This window comes from Suricata suricatta, chromosome 14, assembly GCF_006229205.1.
Source record: "Suricata suricatta isolate VVHF042 chromosome 14, meerkat_22Aug2017_6uvM2_HiC, whole genome shotgun sequence".
NCBI classification, from domain to species: Eukaryota; Metazoa; Chordata; class Mammalia; order Carnivora; family Herpestidae; genus Suricata; species Suricata suricatta.
In genome coordinates this window covers 71,375,554-71,395,807 of record NC_043713.1, presented here as the reverse complement: position 1 = coordinate 71,395,807, position 20,254 = coordinate 71,375,554, and the positions used below count along the sequence as shown (strand labels likewise).

Below are 20,254 nucleotides of genomic sequence, written 5' to 3'. Positions count from 1 at the left end.
CACCCCGCCCGTGTTGTCCACTTTCCTACAGTTGAGGTTTTCTCCCAAGAGCAGGCCTTCCACCTGGACGTCATGTTGTACACTTTAAGTATGGGGCGGTTTTGTCAACTGTGTTTCAAGAGAGCTGGGGAAATACACAAAAAGAAAAGGAAAAATGGTGAGGTTGGGAAAACTCTAGTTTCAACTGTAGCGGAAACAAAACCACTGTAGAAAAGTTATCAAATCCAACCCAGAGAGAGGGGGCCCCAACCCTGACCCCCCTGCAGTGCTGGGCTGGGGCGCTTCCTCACAGACCGTCGTGGCTGTCCCCTGAAGCTGGAGTGGCGCCCTGAGTACGTGAAGCTCTGCCACACTTGCTTTGCTTTCCGTTGTTGTTGTTGTTTTAATGCATTAGACATATAGCTATTTCTCTATTTAAAAGGACTTCCAGGGGCACCTGGGTGCCTCAGCTGGTTAAGCATCCAACTTCAGTTCAGGTCATGATCTCGAGGTTTGTGAGTTCGAGCCCTGCATTGGGCTCTCTGCTGTCAGCTCAGAGCCTGCTTTGAATTGTGTGTCTCCCTTTCTCTCTGCTCCTTCCCTGCTCACTCTCTCTTTCTTTCTCTCTCAAATAACTGATTTCCATAGGAAGAGACCCAGAACTGCAATGGCTGCTTCAGTCTGGCTGCGGTGCCACTTTGGAGAGTGCCTGTTTTATCACCCCGTCCCCAGCATCCAGGATTAACCTTTATTTGTTTCTGTTGCTGACCCTTTAGGAAGAACCCAGCCCAGCTGGTCAGGGTGGGCCCTTCCCCAGCCTACCTGGGTGCTCCTGACCCTCCAGCCCTTCTCCCTCCTTCCCTGCCCATTGCTCCACAGGGATGGGCTCCTATGCCTCCCTAGCCTCCCTGCACCTTGGGCTCTTGGTCTCTGGGTCATTTGGACCTTGCCCCCGCCAGACCTCAGACTCCGAAAGGCCCTGCATCATGCTCGCTTGTGGAACAGGTTCTGGCTCAGAGTCTGCCCGCCTCAGCCCCTGAGGACACAATAACCTGGTTCCAGACGTGAACTTGACAGGACCAATGTGGCCCACGGCAGCGGCCCTGGAGGATGGAGCCGGGAGATAGATGTGTGCTCCTGTCCATGCTGCCCAAGCAGGGCTGGAGTACCAAGGGGTCTTCAAAGGAGATGGTCCTCGTATTCCGGGGGCTGGGGCAAGGCCACCATGGCCTGGGCCTTTGACTCCGAGCATCTCCTTGCTCAGGTGGACGAGGAGGCCGCACTGGAGCAGGCTGTGAAGTTCTGTCAGGTCCACCTCGGGGCTGCCGCCCAAAGACAGGTAAGGAGACCCAGCCTGTGCCAGCCTCCTAATACCCCTTGGCAGGGGCCAGCCCCAGGCTATAGGCCAAGAGGCGGGGACACCTCAGGAGGGCCTGTTTCTGGGCTTAACATGGGCCGAAAGGAGATGGACAGGAGGCCTGTGAGCCTCAGGCCCACAGGGAGCCCCTGACCACCGGCCCAGGTGGGGCAGCATTGTATGGTAGGCCCAGACCCTGGCTCTGAGCGTGTGACCTCAGGGGATGTCCTCCCAGGGAGGGGCTATGAGTCCCCAGCAGTTTCTTAGCATTGCAGATGTTGGGAGGGCTGCCAGGGCCCTTGGCAGCATCGAGGGCCCAGGGATGGCATCGTGATGGCATCTTGGTCATCCCAAGCCCAGGCAGGTGTCCTGGCTTGGGCTCTGGGCTACCTAGCTCACCATCCTCACCTCCCCTTTGTCCTCACAGGCCGCAGGGGACACACCCACCACCCCAAAGCACCCCAAGGACAGCCGAGAGAACTTCTTCCCTGGGGCTGCGGCCCCCACGGCTCCTGACCCTGTGCCCACTGACACTCTCCAGCGGCCCAGTGACACTCACAACAAGCCTCGCCCGGTGCCAACTACCACCACGGCTATCATCCCCTGCCCTCCCTCAGCGTCGACCTCCACTCCAGACCCGTCCAAGGACCCCGGGCCCCCCCGGCCACACAGGGCAGAAGCCACCACCAGCATGACCTCCCTGGGCCCAGGTAAGTCCCATTCCATCTCCTAGGCAGCAAGGCCAGAGCTGGGCCCAGGCCCCTGCGACCAGGCAGCCCCAAGTCCTGCTCCTTGCTTGGAGAGTGTAGGTGGGGGAAAGGGAGGCCAAGGTGACCTCCAGCTTGGTGATCCTTGAGAAGCATATCTTGGGGGCCCTGGAGGGCAGAGGGTGTGACCTGATGGTATGCCCACCACTTTCTTAACCTTCCTCCCATACAAAAAGGGAGGTGATGAGGTGTGTAGCTAGGAGGGAGGGAGCCAGCACTGATACGGATATGTTTACATGTAAACTTGATGGATAGACAAAAAGGACTTTAGGAGAGGGGAGGGGTCTTGACCTTGGCTTATCAGAGATCTCACCGGCCTGTGAGCTGTTCCTGAGCACTTGCTATGGTAGGGAGCATTCCTGCCTAGGCCCCTGGGGGCAATACTGATGGAAGCAGCCAGCAAGAGGGTGGGCTTGTGAATCACAAGGGACACAGGGCCCTGGGCTCTGTCAGCCAGAATGAGCCCTGGTTCTTTCTAAAACCCAGGATGCCCTTACCGGCAGGGGCAGCTGGCAGACCCGGAGGGCAGACAGACCCGCTTTCCAGGGAGGGGGCACAGAGGTGACGTCTCAAAGGTCAGCAGGCAAGGTGTCAGGCCTCCCCTGACCCCTGCCCCTGGGACCAGCCTGTACCCTTGCTGAGGCCCTGCACTGGGTCTTTACTCCGGCAGCCTCATCAGTCTTCTTGATCGCAGCCCCATGCAGCCCTTCGGCCATGCAACCTTGACTGTGTCATTTTCTGAGCCATTTGAATGTCAGACCTGAGAGCTCCTGCCGTAGCTGGTCTGCCAGAGTGGAGACAGACCCCAAGGTGGCCGCCTTCCCTTCCTTTGCTCTTTCCTACAGTTCTGGCATTCGGCACTGATGTTTTCACCTGACGCTCATCCCCAGTTTGCTTTGAGAGTCATGGAAGTGTAGGGACCCTTGCCTAGTCGGTTACAATTATGCTGGTCATGGCCTCGTGAGAGGAAGACTCACTTCCCTTAGGTCAGCTCCTGCAGCCATCTGCTGTGAGGGGAGCCTCTGAAGGCTGCGGGACCAAGAGCAGTTGAAGAGCTGTCAGTGGTGGGTCCACCACCAGGTGACCTTGGTTGTCCCTGCTCCCCTCTGTGTACCTCGTTGTGTCTCCGTTTCCAGCACACAGTGTGTCCGATGGAGGTGATACGGGCTCAGCACAGTGCTTGGCAGGCAGCGAGCACAGCCACGGTGGGGGCTGTGGTGGTGACTTCAAAGGGCAGTGACAGAGTCCACAGCCCACGGAAATCACTCCCTCCCACGAAGATGTGGCTCCCCCAAGGTGTCCCCCTGTCTTGCCCTCCACCTGACTCTTGCCCCCATGGTCTTTTCTGAGGATCAGAGCTGTCAGCTGGTCAGAGTTGCTGGCACGTCTCAGGTTCTTTCCGGCTGTTGGCTGGAGGCCTCAGTTCCTCCACTGTGGACCTCTCCATAGGCTGCCGAGTGTCCCCACGTCATGGCTGCTGGCTTTCCCCCAGAGTTTAGGGTCTGAGAGAGCAAGAGCACTCATAAGGAGTGCTTCATAACCTAATCTGGAAGTGAATGACCGTCACTGGTGTTGGCCACACACAACTGGGTGCACGGTGGGAAGGTTCCTCAGGGTGATACAGCAGCCGGGGCCATCAGGCCACAGGGAACCTGGCTGCCTTCCTTCCCTCTCTTGCTCACTGTGCTCCAGCTCCAAGCAGGCCCCAAACTATGCTTTGCACTTTTTTCCCCTGTGTCAGATGGATGGGAGAGTGTGTTTCCCAATGTGTATTCTTCATCCTGGAGAACTGATCCTTCTTTGTTTCCTTCCCCCAAACTAAACTAAACAGCCTTTTGCTAGCACGGAACTCCTACAGGACGTGGGGCGTGGGGGCAGCCCCGGGTTGAGAATATATGCTGTGTGGACCTGGCAGTACGGTAGCCTCCTGGTGGGCCAGGCGCTCAGCACGCTCCCTATCCAGCCCTCTGCACTTTCACACCTGCTGGCCTCTCGGGGCCGCCTCGGTGTGCAAGCAGATGGTGGTGGCTGGCTGTGTTGGGGTGGGTGCCCCCGATGATCCCCAGAACCCCTGGGGTGGTGTCAGGGCTGTGCTGGGATGGGCACATCGCCCCAGAGCCCATCTCCCACAACCCCCAAAACAGGGAAAGCACCAGGAAAGAGCCGCCCAGCAGGGTGACAGAGTGACCTGCATCTGCCTCCCCTGGTGACCAGCAAGGCAGCCCGGAACCAGGCGTAGGTTTGGATGGACAGGAAGGGTAGGCCTGCCCTGCGAAGGAAGCCAGGAACTAGAGGACGTATGGGGTGGAACCAAAGCCAGAGACAGCTACCCGGGAGGTTGCAAGCCCCCTAGGAGAGCAGGCTCTCAGAACATGTCCCCAGGGTGCAAGAGCACGGGGAAGGCGGCATCAGAGGAGACCTTGACTGGCGCTGTCCCCATAGTGGACAGCCCCACCCTGTACCCCCCCCCTCACCGTGGTGCCCCTCACATAGGCCTTCTGGCTCTGGCGAGGGGAAGGCGGCCAGCAGTGGCTGGCAGTGTCTGGTCCTGATTTGTCCCCCCTGCCATGGCCTGCAGATGGGCGGAAGTGGGCTCAGGCTTCCCTGGTTGCTAGCTGAGCCTCACCCACCTAGCCAGGCCATGCTGACCAGGGCCACCGGCCTCATGTGGTGGATTCATCCCCAGGCCACAGAGGGGCCCTGGCCCTGCCTGTCGCTGCCCGCCCCCCACTTCCTTGTGAGCCCGTGCTCTCCCTTTGTTCCTTGGGTATTTGCCTACTACAGGCCAGGACCTGGCTTGTGCTAGAATAGTGCCTGGTCTACAGGTAAGTGAGGGTCCTTTTTACTGAGGGACCAGGCCTTCAAGAGCGGGGAAGTAGATCAGGGAGGAAGCGCGGAGAGGGCATTCTGGGCCATGGGACCAGAATGGGTCAGAAAGCGCCTGCCTGAGCAGGGTGCCACCAGCCAGTGGGCTGGGCAGCAATGCCAGCCTCACGCCATCCTGAGAAGCCAGGAAGAGTCTGAGTCAGGGCTGCTGCTTCCAGGACTGGTCCCTAGGGACCCAGTGCCCAGGCCATGAGTCTGCCCCTAAGAGGAGGGAGAGTGGCCTGATGTCATGAATTCCAGCCTGGCCATGTTTCCCACAGGCAGGGAACCTGAGACCAGGGAGGCCAGGGGGACCCAGATGGCCCTTCTCTTAAGGCTGGGCCCCCAGGCCAGTCCCCGCCCCCTCAGGTCCCCCTGCAGCCCTCCTCACAGGGCCTTCATGGTGGTCTTGGGGAGGGGAGGGAGCTGCCTGGCCTACAGAGCCACTACCCTACATGCTTGACACTCTCTGCTAGACGCCCCTGTCTGAACATCCCTTCACCTCATGGCGGCCCACCAAGAGGAAAGGCCTGGAAAGGGTGGACAGTCCCCTGGGATAGAAGAGAGGCAGCCTGGCTCCTGACCCCTCTGAAGGCAGACTCTGTCTGTCCCACCAGCCCCAGGCCCTCCCTGCATTCTGCTCCCCTGTCACCCCCCTGTCCTATACATACCAATCAGCCCACAGCCCTCCAGCCCACCTAAGCAGCCCCTTCAGGCTCCTCAGCCAAGCCCGGGGGGAACCACCCCATGAGCAGAGGCCGGACACAAGCAGGCAGAGCGCTAGCACCTATGGAAAGTCCTGGGCCAGACAACCACCAAGCCTGCTTCTCAAGTGTGTGCCCAGCCACAGCGAACCGAGTCCTGCACCAGCGGTGTGGGGTTCCAGCTGCTGTCCCTGCTCCCCGGGTCTGGGGGTTGGGGGGAGTAGCAAGAGCCTTCCAGGGTGCTCATCTCTGTCTGCCATAGTGTAGGGGGCTGGACCCTGGGACAAAGATGCTGTGACCTTGCTGGCCAGGCTGTGAGACCTGAGGAAGGGCAGGAGTGGCTCATGGCTTAGGTAGCCAGGGAATGTTCTGTCCTCCAGGAGGTGGAAGCCAACAGTGGGGAGGCCAGGGCTGCTCAGTGGCCCGATCTTTGTCCCTGTCGCAGGAGCTGTCACTCCTGCCTGGTCAGGGCTGGGGGAGAGCGGGGAAGGAAGGGCTCAGTGGGAAAGTGGGAGAGTAGAAGGGTGTGGACCGATGGCCATCTAGGCCCAAATCAAAAGGAAAAGGGGAGTGAGGTGAGAAGGGAGCATGGGGAAGGCAGGACACAGGAGGAGCTGGTGCACTGGAGGCGGGGCCTGGGGGGCTGGGAGCTGGTGGCCCGATGCTGACTAATGGCCTGGCTGGTGGCCATAGGCTCAGCATATACCCCTCAGGCCCATCAGGCCTTGGCTCAGCGGAGCCCAGTTCCCGGCCCCTGCCTCCTGCCAGGGAAGGTATGGCCTGGTGGGAGGGCATGGTGCCAGCACACCACTCTATCTGCTTTGGTATTAGCTGGTTTGGTTTGGGGCCCTGATCATATTTCTGAACGCCACTCTGATGAGCTAGTGGGAGGAGCCCATGAGCCCACTTCAGAGCCCTGTGATGGTGTTTGATAGGGCTGGGGCCACACGGGGGACTGTGTCAGGCACACAGGTGGTCCCAGTGGTAAGCCGGCCGCACCAGCATACCTGCCGGTACCAGCCTGGCCCCACCCATGCAGTGGTTCTAGAGAAGCCCCTGCTGGTCCGCCAGTGGGGCTGGCGAGCTGCCTCAGCCCAGATCCCCTGTCCCAGAGTGCAGAAGGGAGGGGTCCTGTCTTGCAGGCTGGGTGAGGATTGTAACCTGAAGCCCTCGTGTGTCCCCACAGAGGGAGAAGAGCTGGCTGGAGGGGCAGAGGGCACGGGCTTCCCGCCCCAGGAGCCATTGTCCAGTGAGCAGGTGAAGACAGTCTCTGAGGGCCCCGTGGCAGAGCCGCACTGCTGGCCTTCAGAGTCTGCACCCCGGACAGGCGCCGAGCCCACCTGCAGCCAGGGTAAGACGAGCTGGGAGCCCCCAGGGTGGGTTCACCTGGAGGGGCGGAGGGCATCAGAGAGTGACGTGCTGGTGGAGCGGGGCCCAGGGAGGGCCTGGTCATGGTAAAGCAGAGCGGAGAGGAAGCTGGGAGGCCCAGAGCGAGACCCCATCACGCTACCTCTGGCTCCACTGAGACTGGCAAGGGCCGGCAGCCAACCCAAGTTGGGGCTGCCAAGTCCCGGAGAGGAGCCCCCCAGACAGGGCCAAGGCGGGTGGTATGTGGGGGGAGGAGCCTGGGGCAGGCAGAGGGGTGGCCAGTCCGGCCAGCCAGTTGTCCATGTCATAGTCATCCCTGTGGGTAGAGCCCTTTCCCAACCAACCAGCCAGCCCCATTGGGGACTCCTCAGTATTGGGGAACTCACTGACCTTGCTCAGGACTGTAAGGCCTGGTGCCAGCCAGAGGGAGTCAAGCATGGGCTTTTAAAGCCATGGGACCTTGGAGGAATATGGAGACCAGCCAGGGCGACCCGGGGCTTCCCAGAAGCTGCCAGCCTCAGGGGAGACGTAGCCCTGGGGCGGGCGTGGAAGGGAATGCACTGGCGCTGACCTACTAGCGACGGCCTCGGTATCCTCCCTATGGTGTGGACACCAGTAGGACATGCACATTAGGACTGTTGCAGGGATGTGACTGTTAATGTGTGCACAGCGTCTGGAGGGCCTGAGGAATCCCCGGGAAGGCTCCAGAAGCTTGCTTGTATCCCAGGCCCTGGACTCCCAGAGTGCACTATGTTCCTTGGGCGGGTTCCCAAGCCCCAGGCTCCACAGCCCAGACCCAGACCTGGGCAGTCGGGAGGCAGACACAGGAGGCCTGGAGTCTGCCAGCCAGCACAGACCAGAAGGCCAAGAAAAAGCACCCTTGGTCTGACGCAGCAGGAGGAGGTATTCTTGGTGCCTCTGTTTCCCAGAGGGGAACTGAGGCACAAGCCAGGGAGGAGCAAGCAGGCCCAGGAGGCTGTGAGCAAGGCTTAGCTTCCACTGTCCACCCCACAGTCACCAGCTCCAAGGTGCCCAGCGGTGCGAGTGCCCAGCCACCCGAGGGCCCCCCTGGCAAGGCAGAGCCCAGCAGGGCCAAGTCACGCCTCCTGCCCAGCATGCCAAAGCTGGTCATCCCCTCGGCTGCCACCAAGTTCCCCCCCGAGATCACCGTCACGCCGCCCACCCCAACCCTGCTCTCGCCCAAAGGCAGCATCTCGGAGGAGACCAAGCAGAAGCTGAAGGTGACCATGGGTGCCAAGTGGGGGACATGGGTGGGATGTGGGCTACAAGGGAGCCTGGGCCCGGGCCCGGGCTGCTCCTGACCAGTGCCCTGCCTGCTCTGTATGCAGTCAGCCATCCTGTCTGCCCAGTCGGCCGCCAACGTGAGGAAGGAGAGCCTGTGCCAGCCGGCCCTGGAGGTCCTGGAGACGTCAAGCCAGGAGTCCTCGCTGGAGAGTGAGACGGACGAGGATGACGACTACATGGACATCTAAAGGGTGGGGGCACCCCCGCCCCCTGGCCAGAGCCCCTCAACCGTGTGGGGCCCACACGGAGCACCATTCCCCACGCAGACCCCAGTCTGCCCAGCCTCCCTCCCTCGCGGTATCCTCCCCACCCGCCTGGGCCGTGGTCTGTCCCTACCACATGGGCTCCCCGAAGAGGCCGAGCGTGGCCACGTGAAGACAGCCGCAGTTCGCACAGCGGGGCTGGCGTCCTTTTCTATAAGATGTTGACTTTGTATAACCGTGTCCACGCCCAACCTAGGTGGCCGTGTCCACACCTTGATGCCCGGATGAGCCGGGCTCTGCCTGTATCATAGTGGAGGGGTCATTTAGGGTTGGGTTCGCCCCACTCCCCTTTTCTGGTTTCTTTTCTAATAAAGATGGAACAGTTGTCTTTGCCTCTTTGTTCAACTCTGGGAGCTTGCTGTCCAGGGTTTCTGGGCCCTTCTCCCCATAGGTCAGGGCCCAGCCCTTGGGCCTCCCAGGAGCAGGCAGGAGCTGGGGGCGGGCGGCGAGTCTGTGGAGAGGTGAGTAGGGCAGACCCTCTGGGTGGGCCTGGAAGGGGGTCTCGGTGTAGGGGGTGCCCCTCTGGAATGTGGGCAGGGGTGGGTGGAGGAGTCCACAGGGAGCAGGCAGTGCCAGGCTATGCCGAGGAACTCTTGTGATGGGGCCCCTGAGACGCAAGGTCATTGTCAGAAAGGGTGACGTGGGGCCCAGCAGGGAAGGTACTTCCATCCCAGCACACTTGCTCTCTGATAGAACTGCACCTGTCCATTGTGGGGTCAGTGCAACATGTAATCGGGGCTCCTAGTTCAAAAGTTAATTTTTTAAAGGTGACCACAGAGCATTAAAAAGCCCACGATGCCAACTCTGCTCTGTCAAGGCTCCAAGTACGTCTGTTTTGGGGAGGCTCAAGTTGCAGGGGCCCCAACCTGCCCTTGACACTGTCAAACCCCTCAGTGCCCTGGGGAGCACTGAACCATCACCCCCCTACAGCTCTGGGCTGGCCCTGTCCCCAGGGGTCTCCCTGAAAAGCTGTCCCGGATGGAGATGGGGATGCTCCTTGCTGCCCTGTGCCCCTTATGGGCTGGGCACTGCCAGGGTCCCCAGCCCAAGCCTGGCAGAGCCATCACGGGGACCCAGTGGCACAGCAGCCTTGGAAAGGTCCTCACCAAAACGTCCCTAACTCCAGGCTCTTTGCCAGGTGAGGGCAGGGACAGCGATTACTCAGTTGATGGTCCCTTCCCCAAATTCTTCCTTCTCCTCAGACTGGAGTGCCCAGAAAGAAATTTCTGGGAATAGTGCAGCAGTCTCCCAGGGCTTCCTGGCTCTCAGCCCCCAGGACACCTGGGATCCATCCTGGAATCATTTCTATCCTCTTCCTTCCCCTGACGTGTTCCACAGGAAGCACCCTCACCCCAGGGCCTGGGATGAGCCCCAGCACCAGCCATCAGCACCCGCCTCGAGGGGTGCCCTGAGTGCCCAGCAACCAAGTTGGGAGATGTAGCTCCTAACTGGCTTTTCTGATGCCTATAGGAGCCGCCTTTCCAGACAATCTGCAGGCCAGATGAGAAGTGGGGGGGGGGGGGGGACCCAGGGAAGGGAGGCTGGCCAGACCCCAGGAGCTGAGGAGGGTCACCGCTGGATGGCCCTAAGTTCATAGCCTCTGCCAGCTTCAGTTCTCTTTGAGGTCTGGGGATGTATCCTCTCTGGACACCTTGAGAAGCTGCCTCTGGGGAGAGAATCATCTATCGGTCTGGACACCCAGCCCAGGTGACAAGGTACAAGTGAGTCCCAGGTCTGGGACTGGAGTGGGGGGTCTCCAAGAGGCTGCCTGGGGCCTGGCCCCACACTGCAGCCTCTCCCAGTGATCCTACCTGTTTACATCAGGACCAGTGAGAAGGGAGAACAATGAGAAGATTATGCAAATTATCTGAATGGCTGCCTGGGGTGGGTGGGGCTGGGTGGTTCTCCCAGTCTTCCTGCCCTGTTTGGAGCCCTGTTTCATAGGCGAGCCCCACTCCAGGGATTCCAGCCTGGTCTCCGGGCTCTGGCCTCAGCCCCTAACCCCACTGTTAACATGCCCTGGCCAGGCTCCCTCCCGCAGCCTTCGCCTCCTCCCTCAGAAGAGGATCCATCCCCTCCTCCCCTCCCTCCTTCAGCACCCACACAAGCCAGTGATCTGCAAGAAGTTACTTGCTCCCTCTCCGCGCCAGGCTGTGGGGAAAAATTGGGGACTACCTGCTCCAGGCAGGAAAGCTGAGGATGGGAGATTGGAGGTCTGGGGCTGAGGGTCCCTGGGGCGCTGGAATCCGGGGATTCCAAGGACCACCCGGCCTAAGCCACCCTACCAAATCCCATCCCCAGCGGAGTCCCACCTTGGCCACCCGCCCGGACTTGACCTGGGGTGGGATCCAGTGGTCTAAGTTGGGTTTGGGCCTCTGGACAACCGGACCCCCGAGTGTCAGAGAGGTCCAACAGCTGGAGGCTCGGACCCCCTCCCCCGCGTCCTGGGCTGGCGGGCCAGGAATGTGCTAACAGGGCAAGTTGGGCCCTACTGGCCCGCGCGGGCACCTGTGGACTTTGAGAGGTGACCGGGTGGGGTGGGGCGGGGCAGGACGGGACGGGGCGGGGCGGGGCGACAGGGCCGAGGGCGGGGAGGGCGGGGCCAAGCCAGTGGGTAGTGAGCCGGCCCGCAGCCTCCCAGCCACTGCTGCGCCGCAGGCTGCAGACTCAGACCGCATCATGAAGCTGCCCCTCCTGCTCTGGGCCCTACTGCTGCTGCTGGCGACAGTCCCCGGCCCAGGCCCCCAGCCTGCAGCAGGTACGCCCCTACCCTGCCCTTCTGTACCTCTCTGTCCGTCTGCCTGCTGCAGCCAGACCCAGGGCGGACGCCCCTCTCTCTGCTCAGCCTCTTCCATCTGTCAGGCCATCTGGGACTGTACTGGGGGTTGCGAGACGAAATTCTGGGGATTCCAGGGTCCAGGGGCCGCTGGCAGGATGGAGAGTCAGCTATGCCCACCCTAAACCCGCTGGGAGCTGGGAGGTGCTGGCTGCCTGGGAGGGAGGTGGCCCAGGGGAGGGTGGTGGGCTCAGAGGGCCCTTGGCCTGCATGCGCTCCGAGCCCCAGCAGAGGGTGTGCTCACACAGGGAGGACCTCTAGCCCCACTAAGCCTCCTGTCAGGCGAGAGGCAGGATTGTGGATCCTTACTAGGGTGGGGCTGAAATCCAGAAAGTCTGGGGGAAGGCTCCTACTCCAGATCCTCTGGCTGGACTGGGCTGGAAGTGGCCGGCTCCCCAGCCCCCCACCCCACCCCTATCTCCCATCTCAGGAAAGCGCCGCCACCCTTCAGTCACTTATCTCACTTACTGGCATCACTCAGCCTCCTCCCCCACTCCTTGAGCCATCACATCCTCCTTCCGTCAATAAATGTTTATTGGTGCTCTTGAGTGCCAGACCTGCACCAGGCGAAATGGGGTCACTGGGGTGGCTCAGGTCCAGTCCCAGCCCCTGACTGGCCCTCTTTGGTAGGGTCGCAGGGAAACGCCAGGTCGGACAGGTGATCCCTGCCTCAGCATCTGCACCCCAGCTTAGTCTTCACCCTCCAAACTGCCCAGGCACATCCTGCTCCAGAGGGATGGAGTCCCTGAAAAAAAATATGGCCCTGTCATAGGTCCCCATGGTGGTAAGAGTGGAGGCCTGATGTCCACATCCCCACACCCAACCACTCTCCCATTCACACTGGCCCTGCTGGGCCCTTTGCTGGAAATGTCCTTCCTCTCCCCTCAGAGGACGGAAGCACCTCTTGCCCTCTCCCCTAAGGGTGGGGATCCTTTGGGGGCCACAATCGGTGAGCCGGTGTTGCCTGGCAAAGCGAGATGGAGCCTGCCAAGCACGGACACCAGCCCTTGCCAGCCCTCCAATGGGACTCTTAGTAGCCATGTCCCCAGACCCCAGACTGTCCTTCTCCAGGCTGGACCATTGATCTTTCAGTGAGTAGAGACAGGTCCTCGGCTCACATCTTGGGCTCAGCCACCTCTGGCCATCTGATGTGGTCTTCCTTCAGGACTGGGTGGCTGAAGGTCATTCCTGCCCTGGGGTCTCCTCTTGATACTGCAAAAATGTTTGTCTAGAGTCATCTCCTCTTATCTCTTGTTCTAGCAAATCATTCAGGCAACTGCTAGATCATTTGTACCAAGAATCCCTCACCCACGGGCCCTGTGGGTTTCTGCTGTGTTCCCTTGGTGGGTAGTGTGATTCCTTACCAGCCATTCTCCTGGGGATGCTTCTCTCTAATGCGCTCCAGGAAAATAAATGTGAGCCCTGCCCATGGGGCAGCCAGGCACTCAGGGCCCTCCCTCTCCTCCAGGTGCCAAGGGGACCTGCTCCAGCCGCTGTGGAGACCGGGATGGGCTGTGCTCCTGCCACCCGACCTGCTCTGGCCTGGGCACCTGCTGCTCAGACTTTTGGAACTTCTGCCTGGAAATCTCGCCCTACTCGGGCTCTATGATGGGCGGCAAAGACTTTGTAGTGCAGAACCTCAACTGGTTGGACCCCACTGGTGGTGTGATCTGCAGGTGGGAGGCCCGAGGGGCTCCGTGCATGCTGGGAGCCCAGGGACAGCTGGCTGGCTGGGTCCCCCAGGGAGGAAGTCAGGGGCCTAGGCCTTGGAGAGGGCCAGCCCAACCTGGCCCAGACTTTCTTGCCACCTCTGACACCCCCACAGGTTTAAAGAGAGCATCCAGACCCTTGGGCACGTGGACTCCTCTGGACATGTGCACTGTGTGTCGCCCTTGCTGTATGAGACTGGCCGCATCCCCTTCACACTCTCGATGGACAATGGTCGCTCCTTCCCGCGCTCGGGCACCTGGCTAGCTGGTGAGCCCTCAGCTTCCTGGGCCTTGGCCCCCCACAGGGACTTTCCCTGGTGCTAATCTATGCACCGCTCGCCTGCCAACCATGCCCTGCTGCTCTGGCTTAACCAGTCCCTCTGGAGGCGTTCTCTCCCACTCCCTGGTGTCCACACAGGGGACCCAGCCCAGAGGGAGTGGGGGCTACAGGGGGGCCCCAGCCAGGCAAGGGGAGGGGGAAGCCAGTGGAGGCCTGAGCAAAGACGGCAGCCTCTCCCATGGCCTCTGTCCTTTCCTGACTGGAGGGTCTGGGAGAGTCACTGCTCTAATGGGACTGCCACACATTATCCTTAGGAGGCATCCCCAGCTCTCAGAGCCTCTGGGCTTCAGGCTTTCACTCACCCCTCCCCTCCCACCCAGTGCACCCTAGCAAAGTGTCGGAGACAGAGAAGAGCCAGCTGGTGAACCAGACACAGTGGCAGTACTATGGCACTGCTGACACCACAGGGAACCTCACCGTGACCTGGCAAGCCTCGGCTCTGCCCACAAAGACTGTCACCATCGAGCTGTGGGGTTATGAGGAGACAGGTGAGGCCGGCCAAAGGCTGGACTGATGGAAGAGTTCTGTAGGCCGGTAGGGTTGGGAGTTTGGGGATTGCAGAGGTGGGAGGGAATTTCAGGTAGGGATTTCGAGCAAGAAAAGTATGGGCAGCAGGGAGATGTGGGGGGAGCGTGGGGGCAGGGGCGAGGCTGGGGATCCCTAGCTCTTTGGGGCCCAGCTTCGGGAAGGAGGTATGGATATTCCCAGCCCTTGGATACAAGGCTTGATTGAAAACAGAAAAAGCTTGCTCCACCCCTCGCCTCCAAGCCCTGGGACTGCTAGCCCAGCCTCGAGCATGGGCTGTGACCCTAGAGTGTGGGAAGAAGAGATGGCGGTCACTTAGCCAGGGTCCTTGCTGGAGCAGCAGGGCAGGTCTTCCTATGGGAATCATCTATCTGTCCTTCTATCAGGCTGCTCTGTGCATACACTAGGGAACTGACCTCTCCTCTGCGCCGCGGCTCTTTGGAGGAGCCCCAGGGCTGAAAAAGGCCTTCTCTCCCTCAGGCAAGCCGTATTCAGGGGAGTGGACAGCAAAGTGGTCATACCTGTACCCCTTGGGCATGGGCATCCCCAATTCCGGCTTCTTCACTTTCACTCCAAAACCCGCACCTCAAAAATACCAGCGATGGGAAGTGGGCGCACTTCGGATCATCAGCAGCAGATACTACGCAGGGGAGAAGTAAGGGGCGCCGGCCACGCAGGGGATGTGCTGGTGGGCTGAGGGGCCTTCCCGCGGCTCCCCCAGGGCTGCACAGGGAAGCCAGAGCTGGAGGGCGGGGCGGTGGGCGTGGCCCTCAGCCTGCGCGTGCGCCCGCAGGGATGTGCTAGCACTCTGGAGCGATGAGCACGCACTGGCCTGGCACCTGGGGACGGACTTCCAGGAGGACCCTGTGGCCTGGGCCCGCGCCCAGTGCCTGGCCTGGGAGGAGCTGGAGGACGAGCTGCCCAACTTCCTGGAGGAGCTGCCTGATTGCCCTTGCACCCTGGCGCAGGCCCGGGCTGACTCCGGCCGCTTCCACGTAAGCCCCTCCCCGGGTCAGGGGCCAGGTGGTACCCATGCAGGAGGTGGGGTCGGGAAGTAGAGGCCCTGGAGAGGTGAGGCTGGGGTCTGAGGGCCCTCAGCGGGTGGCTCCCAGAGAGGGGATGACAGAGGCTGAGGCCAGCCCAGGTGACAGCAACATCCTGCTCTGTAGACAGACTACGGCTGTGACATTGAGCGTGGCAGTGTGTGTACCTACCACCCAGGGGCCGTGCACTGCGTGCGCTCCGTGCAAGCCAGGTGAGCTTCCCCCTCCCCGAGGGGAGGCTGGGGCCAGGGGCGGGGCTGGGGGCCAGGGTCCCCACAGCTGCCCTGACCTGTCCCCGCCCACAGCCCCCGGTACGCCTCTGGCCAGCAGTGCTGCTACACGGAGGCTGGCACACAGCTCTTGACGGCTGACTCAATCGGTGGCAGCACCCCGGACCGTGGCCACGACTGGGGTGCGCCCCCATTCCGCACCCCACCCCGCGTGCCTGGTCTCTCCCACTGGCTCTACGATGTCATCAGCTTCTACCACTGCTGTCTCTGGGCACCCGACTGCTCCCGATACATGAGGCGACGGCCCTCCAGTGACTGTCGAAGCTACCGGCCACCACGGCTAGGTGAGTGCCAGCTGTGGCTGAGCCCCAAGCAGGGCCAGACCAGGGAGGTCCACCTGACCCTCTCCTCTCCCCAGCCTCTGCTTTCGGGGACCCACACTTCATCACCTTCGATGGCGCCAACTTCACATTCAATGGGCGTGGCGAGTATGTGCTGCTGGAGGCTCCGCTGACCAACCTGAGAGTTCAGGGGCGAGCGGAGCCCAGGATAACGCCTGAGGGTGAGGCTGGGGCCCCTGGGTTCTGGGTGGCCCAGGGTCATCCCGGGAGGGAGGCTGGGGCTGAGCAGACCGCATTCTGCACCCACCCCCCCCAGGCACGCAGGACCGAGGCACAGGGCTGACCGCCGTGGCTGTCCAGGAAGGCAACTCAGACGTGGTGGAGGTCCGGCTGGCTGGCGGGGCGGGGGTCCTGCAGGTGCTGCTGAACCAGGAGGTGCTCGGCTTCACCGAGCAGAGATGGATGGACCTGAAGGGTGAGTGAGATGGCCTGGGAGCCTCAGCGGGCCCCTCTCGCCCCTCTTCCCTCCTGCCGGGGCCTCCATGCCTCTCGCCGGCCCTGGGGTTCAGAGCATGGATGCAGAGACAGAGGCATCGTGTGGATCATATCCATATGCTTTCCCCAGCAAAGTGGTGCACCAGTCAGCCCCACCCCCCTGCACCCCACGGGGAGGAGCCCAACACAGTGGACACATGCCCCCAGCCCACAGCTGTCTGTGGGCAGATCTAGGCCCCTGGTAGTGAGGTCTAGCCAGGGGACCTGGTCTGATCTCATGCTTTCATACGGAGCCCCAGACACATGTGATCAGAACCCTGAGATGCCAGGACGGTAGGACTTGAAGCTGGAAGCTGCGATGATAGGAATCAAGGACACTGCTTCAAGGACACTGGCTGGCCCTGAGGACTAAGGAGCAGCCGCCTGCCTGACCACCTTCCCTGGTGGTGCTCCCTCAAGGAACTGAGCTAACGAAATGATTTGCAGTTAGACTCGGTGGGGATCTGCAATGGGCCCTGCTGCTGCTGAGGGTGCAGGGACCCCCAGGAAGGGTGGGGATGGGCATGCCTGCTGCCTCCATCAAGGAGCGAGGACTGACAGGGGACCCCACATGCAAGGCGTCAGCATGAGGGGTCCTGTCAGAGCCTAGGCCCTTCCTATTGGAGTGTGGGGGTACAGGTGTGAGCCTGGGGTGAGGGGTGTCACAGCAGGCCCTGGGGATGCCCTCCCCTTCCCTGGAAGCTCGTTAATGTCGACCCACTCAGTCTGGGGCTGTGGAGTCCCTGAACAGTGCCCTCAGTGGGCAACCCTGACCCCAACTCCACCTGTGCCCAGGTATGTTCCTGTCGGTAGCTCCCAAGGAGAGCGTATCCATCATGCTGTCATCAGGGGCTGGCCTGGAGGTCAGCGTCCAAGGTCCATTCCTGAGTGTGACTGTCCTCCTGCCCGAGAAGTTCCTTACCCACACACGAGGCCTCCTCGGCACACTCAACGATGACCCCATGGATGACTTCACCCTGCGCAATGGGAAGGTGTTGCCCCTCACCTCCAGTTCCCGAGAGCTGTTCCGCTTTGGGGCTGACTGTGAGTGACCATGAGGCACACTTTGGGGGTGCGGGAGAACAGGGCAGGGTCAGGGTTCATGCAAGTGAGACTCCAGACACTTGACCACAAGCAAGACCTGCCGTGTGTCTCCCCAGGGGCCGTGGAGAACGCCTCCTCCCTGCTCACCTATGACTCCTGGTTCCTGGTCAACAACTTCCTGTATCAGCCCAAGCATGACCACACCTTTCAGCCCCTGTTCCCCGAGGAGACCACTCCCAGCCCCAGCCAGGCGACCGAGGCGGCTGAATTGTGTGGAGACGACCATTTCTGCAGATTTGACGTAATGGCCACTGGGAGCCTGAGTGTGGGCAATGCCACGCGGATGGCCCATCAGCAGTACCAACATCGCGTGCAAAGCCTGAAGCCTGGTGAGGGCGGCTGGGGGCACAGGCAAGCGGGTGGGCACCTTATGCAGGGGCAAGGCCTCCTCGCCTGATAGCTGCCAGGGGGCAGGGCAGCCAGTGGCCTAAACCAGTGGTCTGTTTCTGGTCCCCTACCCCAGTGAGATCCTGTGGCTGGCTGGCTCCGCCCCCCAATGGGCACAAGGAGGGTATCAGCTACCTGATGGGCTCCACTGTCTACTTCCACTGCAATAGCGGCTACAGCCTGGTTGGGGCAGAAACCAGCACCTGCCAAGCTGATGGCACCTGGTCCAGGCCTACCCCAACATGCCAGCCAGGTGAGGCTGCCCTGCCACCCAACCCCCACCCATATCCTCTCCCCCCGACCCTCGGGCCACCCTCAGTGCTCTGCTCTGCTCTGTATCCAGGACAGAGCCACGCGGTGCTGCTGAGTATCATCTTTGGAGGCCTGGCCGTGGTGGCTCTGGTCGCACTCGTCTACGTGCTGCTGCGCCGCAGGAAGAGCCACATGTGAGACCCCGCCCCCCCAGACCTGGGTCCCACCAGCAGGCCCCCGGGCTGTGCCCCTCCTTGGCTCTCCTAGGACTCTACGGGGACCCCACAGCTGCTCTAAACGATGTCTCTGTTGCAGGACCAGCTGGGGCTCACAGCCCTGAGGAGAGCGCACTTGGCCAGCAGCAGGAGGCACGTGGGCCACCTGGAGCCAAGACCTACCTCCCAGGAGAAAGCCCCAAAGCTCTGAGGACAGGTACCTCCCAGTACTTCGATCCCCAAATCCCTAGCACCATTCACCTGGGACCCCGGACAAACTGATGCCTAAGCCTCTGATGCCCACGGACCCGAGGACCAGTGACCTGCTCTGTTCCTCAAACCTGGACACCCGGCTCTAACCGTGCAGTTCCCGAGACTGGCACCTGGTGCTCTATCCCCCAGACTCCATACCCTTGAGTTCTAATGCTGTCTCTAGAGACCCAATACTCCGGCACCTGACACTGAACTGCCCAACCTCAGATCCCATGTCTGATGACCCTGACCCCCGATATACTGAGACCTGGTACCTCAAGATGGGCCCTAGCACCCAGCTGCCTTGATTGCTGAACTTGACCCAGCCTGAGTGGGAGAGCCTCAGTGTGTGGAGAGGCCTCAAGACACTCTTGTGGAGAGTCACTCTGAGCTAGCTGCAGGCTTGAAATTCCAACTGTTCTGGATTGTCACTTGAAATACTGCCCCTGCCTGTACCAGGAAAAAACAAGCCTGTGGAGCACCCTCTTTTGTGTGTCCTGGTGCTCATGCTGTGCTTCAGTTCCAGTTCTGGAGAGTTCCATGGTTGCCTTGGGGAATCAACAGCACCCAGAGCGACCCGGGTCTGAGTCCTTTGTCCACTGGCAGGCCACTTGGGGCAGGTTCCTCCCCAGCCTGTCTCCATCTGAAAAGTGGGATTGCAAACAGTAGCCACTTTATGGGTTGAGGACAAAGGACAGTGTATGCAAAGGGTTCACCATGAGGTGCCATGCTGGGTACACAGGAGGTGGGATGGGGCCAGCATGGCATCTGCCCCAGCAACCACTCTGAAGACAGTGACTGGTAGTTCCCAACCAGACCCCATGTTCTGGGTCCCTGGACACTTTACCCAGGAGTGCACAGGAGCTGGGTATGGAGCACAGGCCTCATGCTCCTGCTACCCTGTTTGTGGTGAGGGTGCTTAGTGGAGGCCATGGGAGGGCCTGGGCCAGATAGGGGCCAGATAGGCTTGTATCATGGATCTTAGGGAAAGCACAGTAGAGGGTGGAGTTGGAGATTGGTGTGTGCCCCCCACCCCCCCCCCGCTCCCCGCCTCGGTCCAGGCCTGTGGTTCAGGCTGAGGGGTGGAGCTGGGGGGAATTTGCCCAAGGGATGTAGAACCCTGCTGGGAGGTAATTGGAAGTGGAGGTCCCCCTCACTGTTACTGCAGTGCTGAGAATGGCCACATGGGGGCAGCAGAGGGTAGGAACAGAGGTGGGAGGTGGGGGCTACATCAGGTCATAGAGGAGGGCAGTCAGCCACTGCCCCTCAGCTGGGCCATGGGCCTGTGGAAACCTTGGCTAAGGCTCATGCAAGCACATCTTTGCATCTCCCTCTGCTGGGAGGGCCTCTCAAGTCACCCCCCAGTCTCAGAAGCACAGGTTGTCCAGCTGGCACTGAGCACCGGGGCCAGACCCAGGCCTCCCCAATCTCTTAGACCTGCTCTTGGCTGAGGGTCCTGGGCAAAGGTGGAAAAGCTGGGTGGCAGAGGCAGGTTCAGTCTGGGGGAGACACGTGTGCATAATGGGTACATTGAAAGGAACAGAGATGAGAGTGAAGGGTTAGGGATCTCCCTGGGGAAGTGCCCAGAAGACTAAAGGAGGGGCATGGAGTGGGCACTTACTGCTGTCTCGGGCCCTGCTCCCTACTACCCCACCTCTCCTGGCTTCCAGCTCAGGGCAGGGTGGGGCTGAGGGCTGGCCCCTTGGCCACCGGGCAGGTACTTTCCTCTGCAGATGAAGCAAGGCAAGGCCAGCCTCCACAGACCTGGGTCCTCAGTGTGCCCCTGTGCCGAGCCAGGCTGGCTTGGCCAGGCACAGGTCAGCAGGTGACAGATCAGTTTCCGCCTGGACCTGTGAGAGCAGGCACACAGGGTGAGCA

At 61.2% G+C, this 20,254-nt stretch overlaps 2 protein-coding genes and 1 long non-coding RNA gene across 12 annotated transcripts in view; 2 read left to right on the top strand and 1 right to left on the bottom strand.

The window, feature by feature from the left end:
* CABIN1 (calcineurin binding protein 1) overlaps positions 1-8,933 on the top strand; it is a 146,216-nt gene extending 137,283 nt beyond the window's left edge. For all 9 annotated transcript variants that reach the window (XM_029922558.1, XM_029922562.1, XM_029922559.1 and 6 more), the window contains 5 exons: positions 1,244-1,318; positions 1,764-2,046; positions 6,859-7,023; positions 8,055-8,281; positions 8,390-8,933. In XM_029922558.1, the coding sequence (XP_029778418.1) occupies positions 1,244-1,318; positions 1,764-2,046; positions 6,859-7,023; positions 8,055-8,281; positions 8,390-8,533 (894 nt within the window). In that variant the 3' untranslated portion in view covers positions 8,534-8,933. The remainder of the gene's footprint in view (positions 1-1,243; positions 1,319-1,763; positions 2,047-6,858; positions 7,024-8,054; positions 8,282-8,389) is intronic.
* A 2,332-nt stretch (positions 8,934-11,265) lies between these two features.
* SUSD2 (sushi domain containing 2) lies at positions 11,266-18,862 on the top strand. Its single transcript, XM_029922736.1, has 15 exons — positions 11,266-11,366; positions 12,913-13,120; positions 13,270-13,421; positions 13,814-13,981; positions 14,499-14,673; positions 14,812-15,013; positions 15,188-15,273; positions 15,367-15,635; positions 15,710-15,853; positions 15,949-16,107; positions 16,962-17,210; positions 17,327-17,599; positions 17,734-17,910; positions 18,001-18,103; positions 18,225-18,862. Exons 1-15 carry the CDS (start codon positions 11,288-11,290, stop codon positions 18,247-18,249), a joined length of 2,469 nt encoding a protein of 822 aa, XP_029778596.1. The 5' UTR covers positions 11,266-11,287; the 3' UTR covers positions 18,250-18,862.
* Positions 11,961-14,760, bottom strand: LOC115278272. 2 transcript variants are annotated; one of them, XR_003902792.1, is made up of 3 exons: positions 14,540-14,760; positions 12,563-12,656; positions 11,961-12,189 (listed from the first exon to the last, which is right to left on the bottom strand). It is a non-coding gene; the product is annotated as an uncharacterized LOC115278272 (long non-coding RNA). The 2 variants fall into 2 exon arrangements; XR_003902793.1 differs by lacking the exon at positions 14,540-14,760 and adding an exon at positions 12,809-12,840.
* Positions 18,863-20,254: the final 1,392 nt, after the last annotated feature.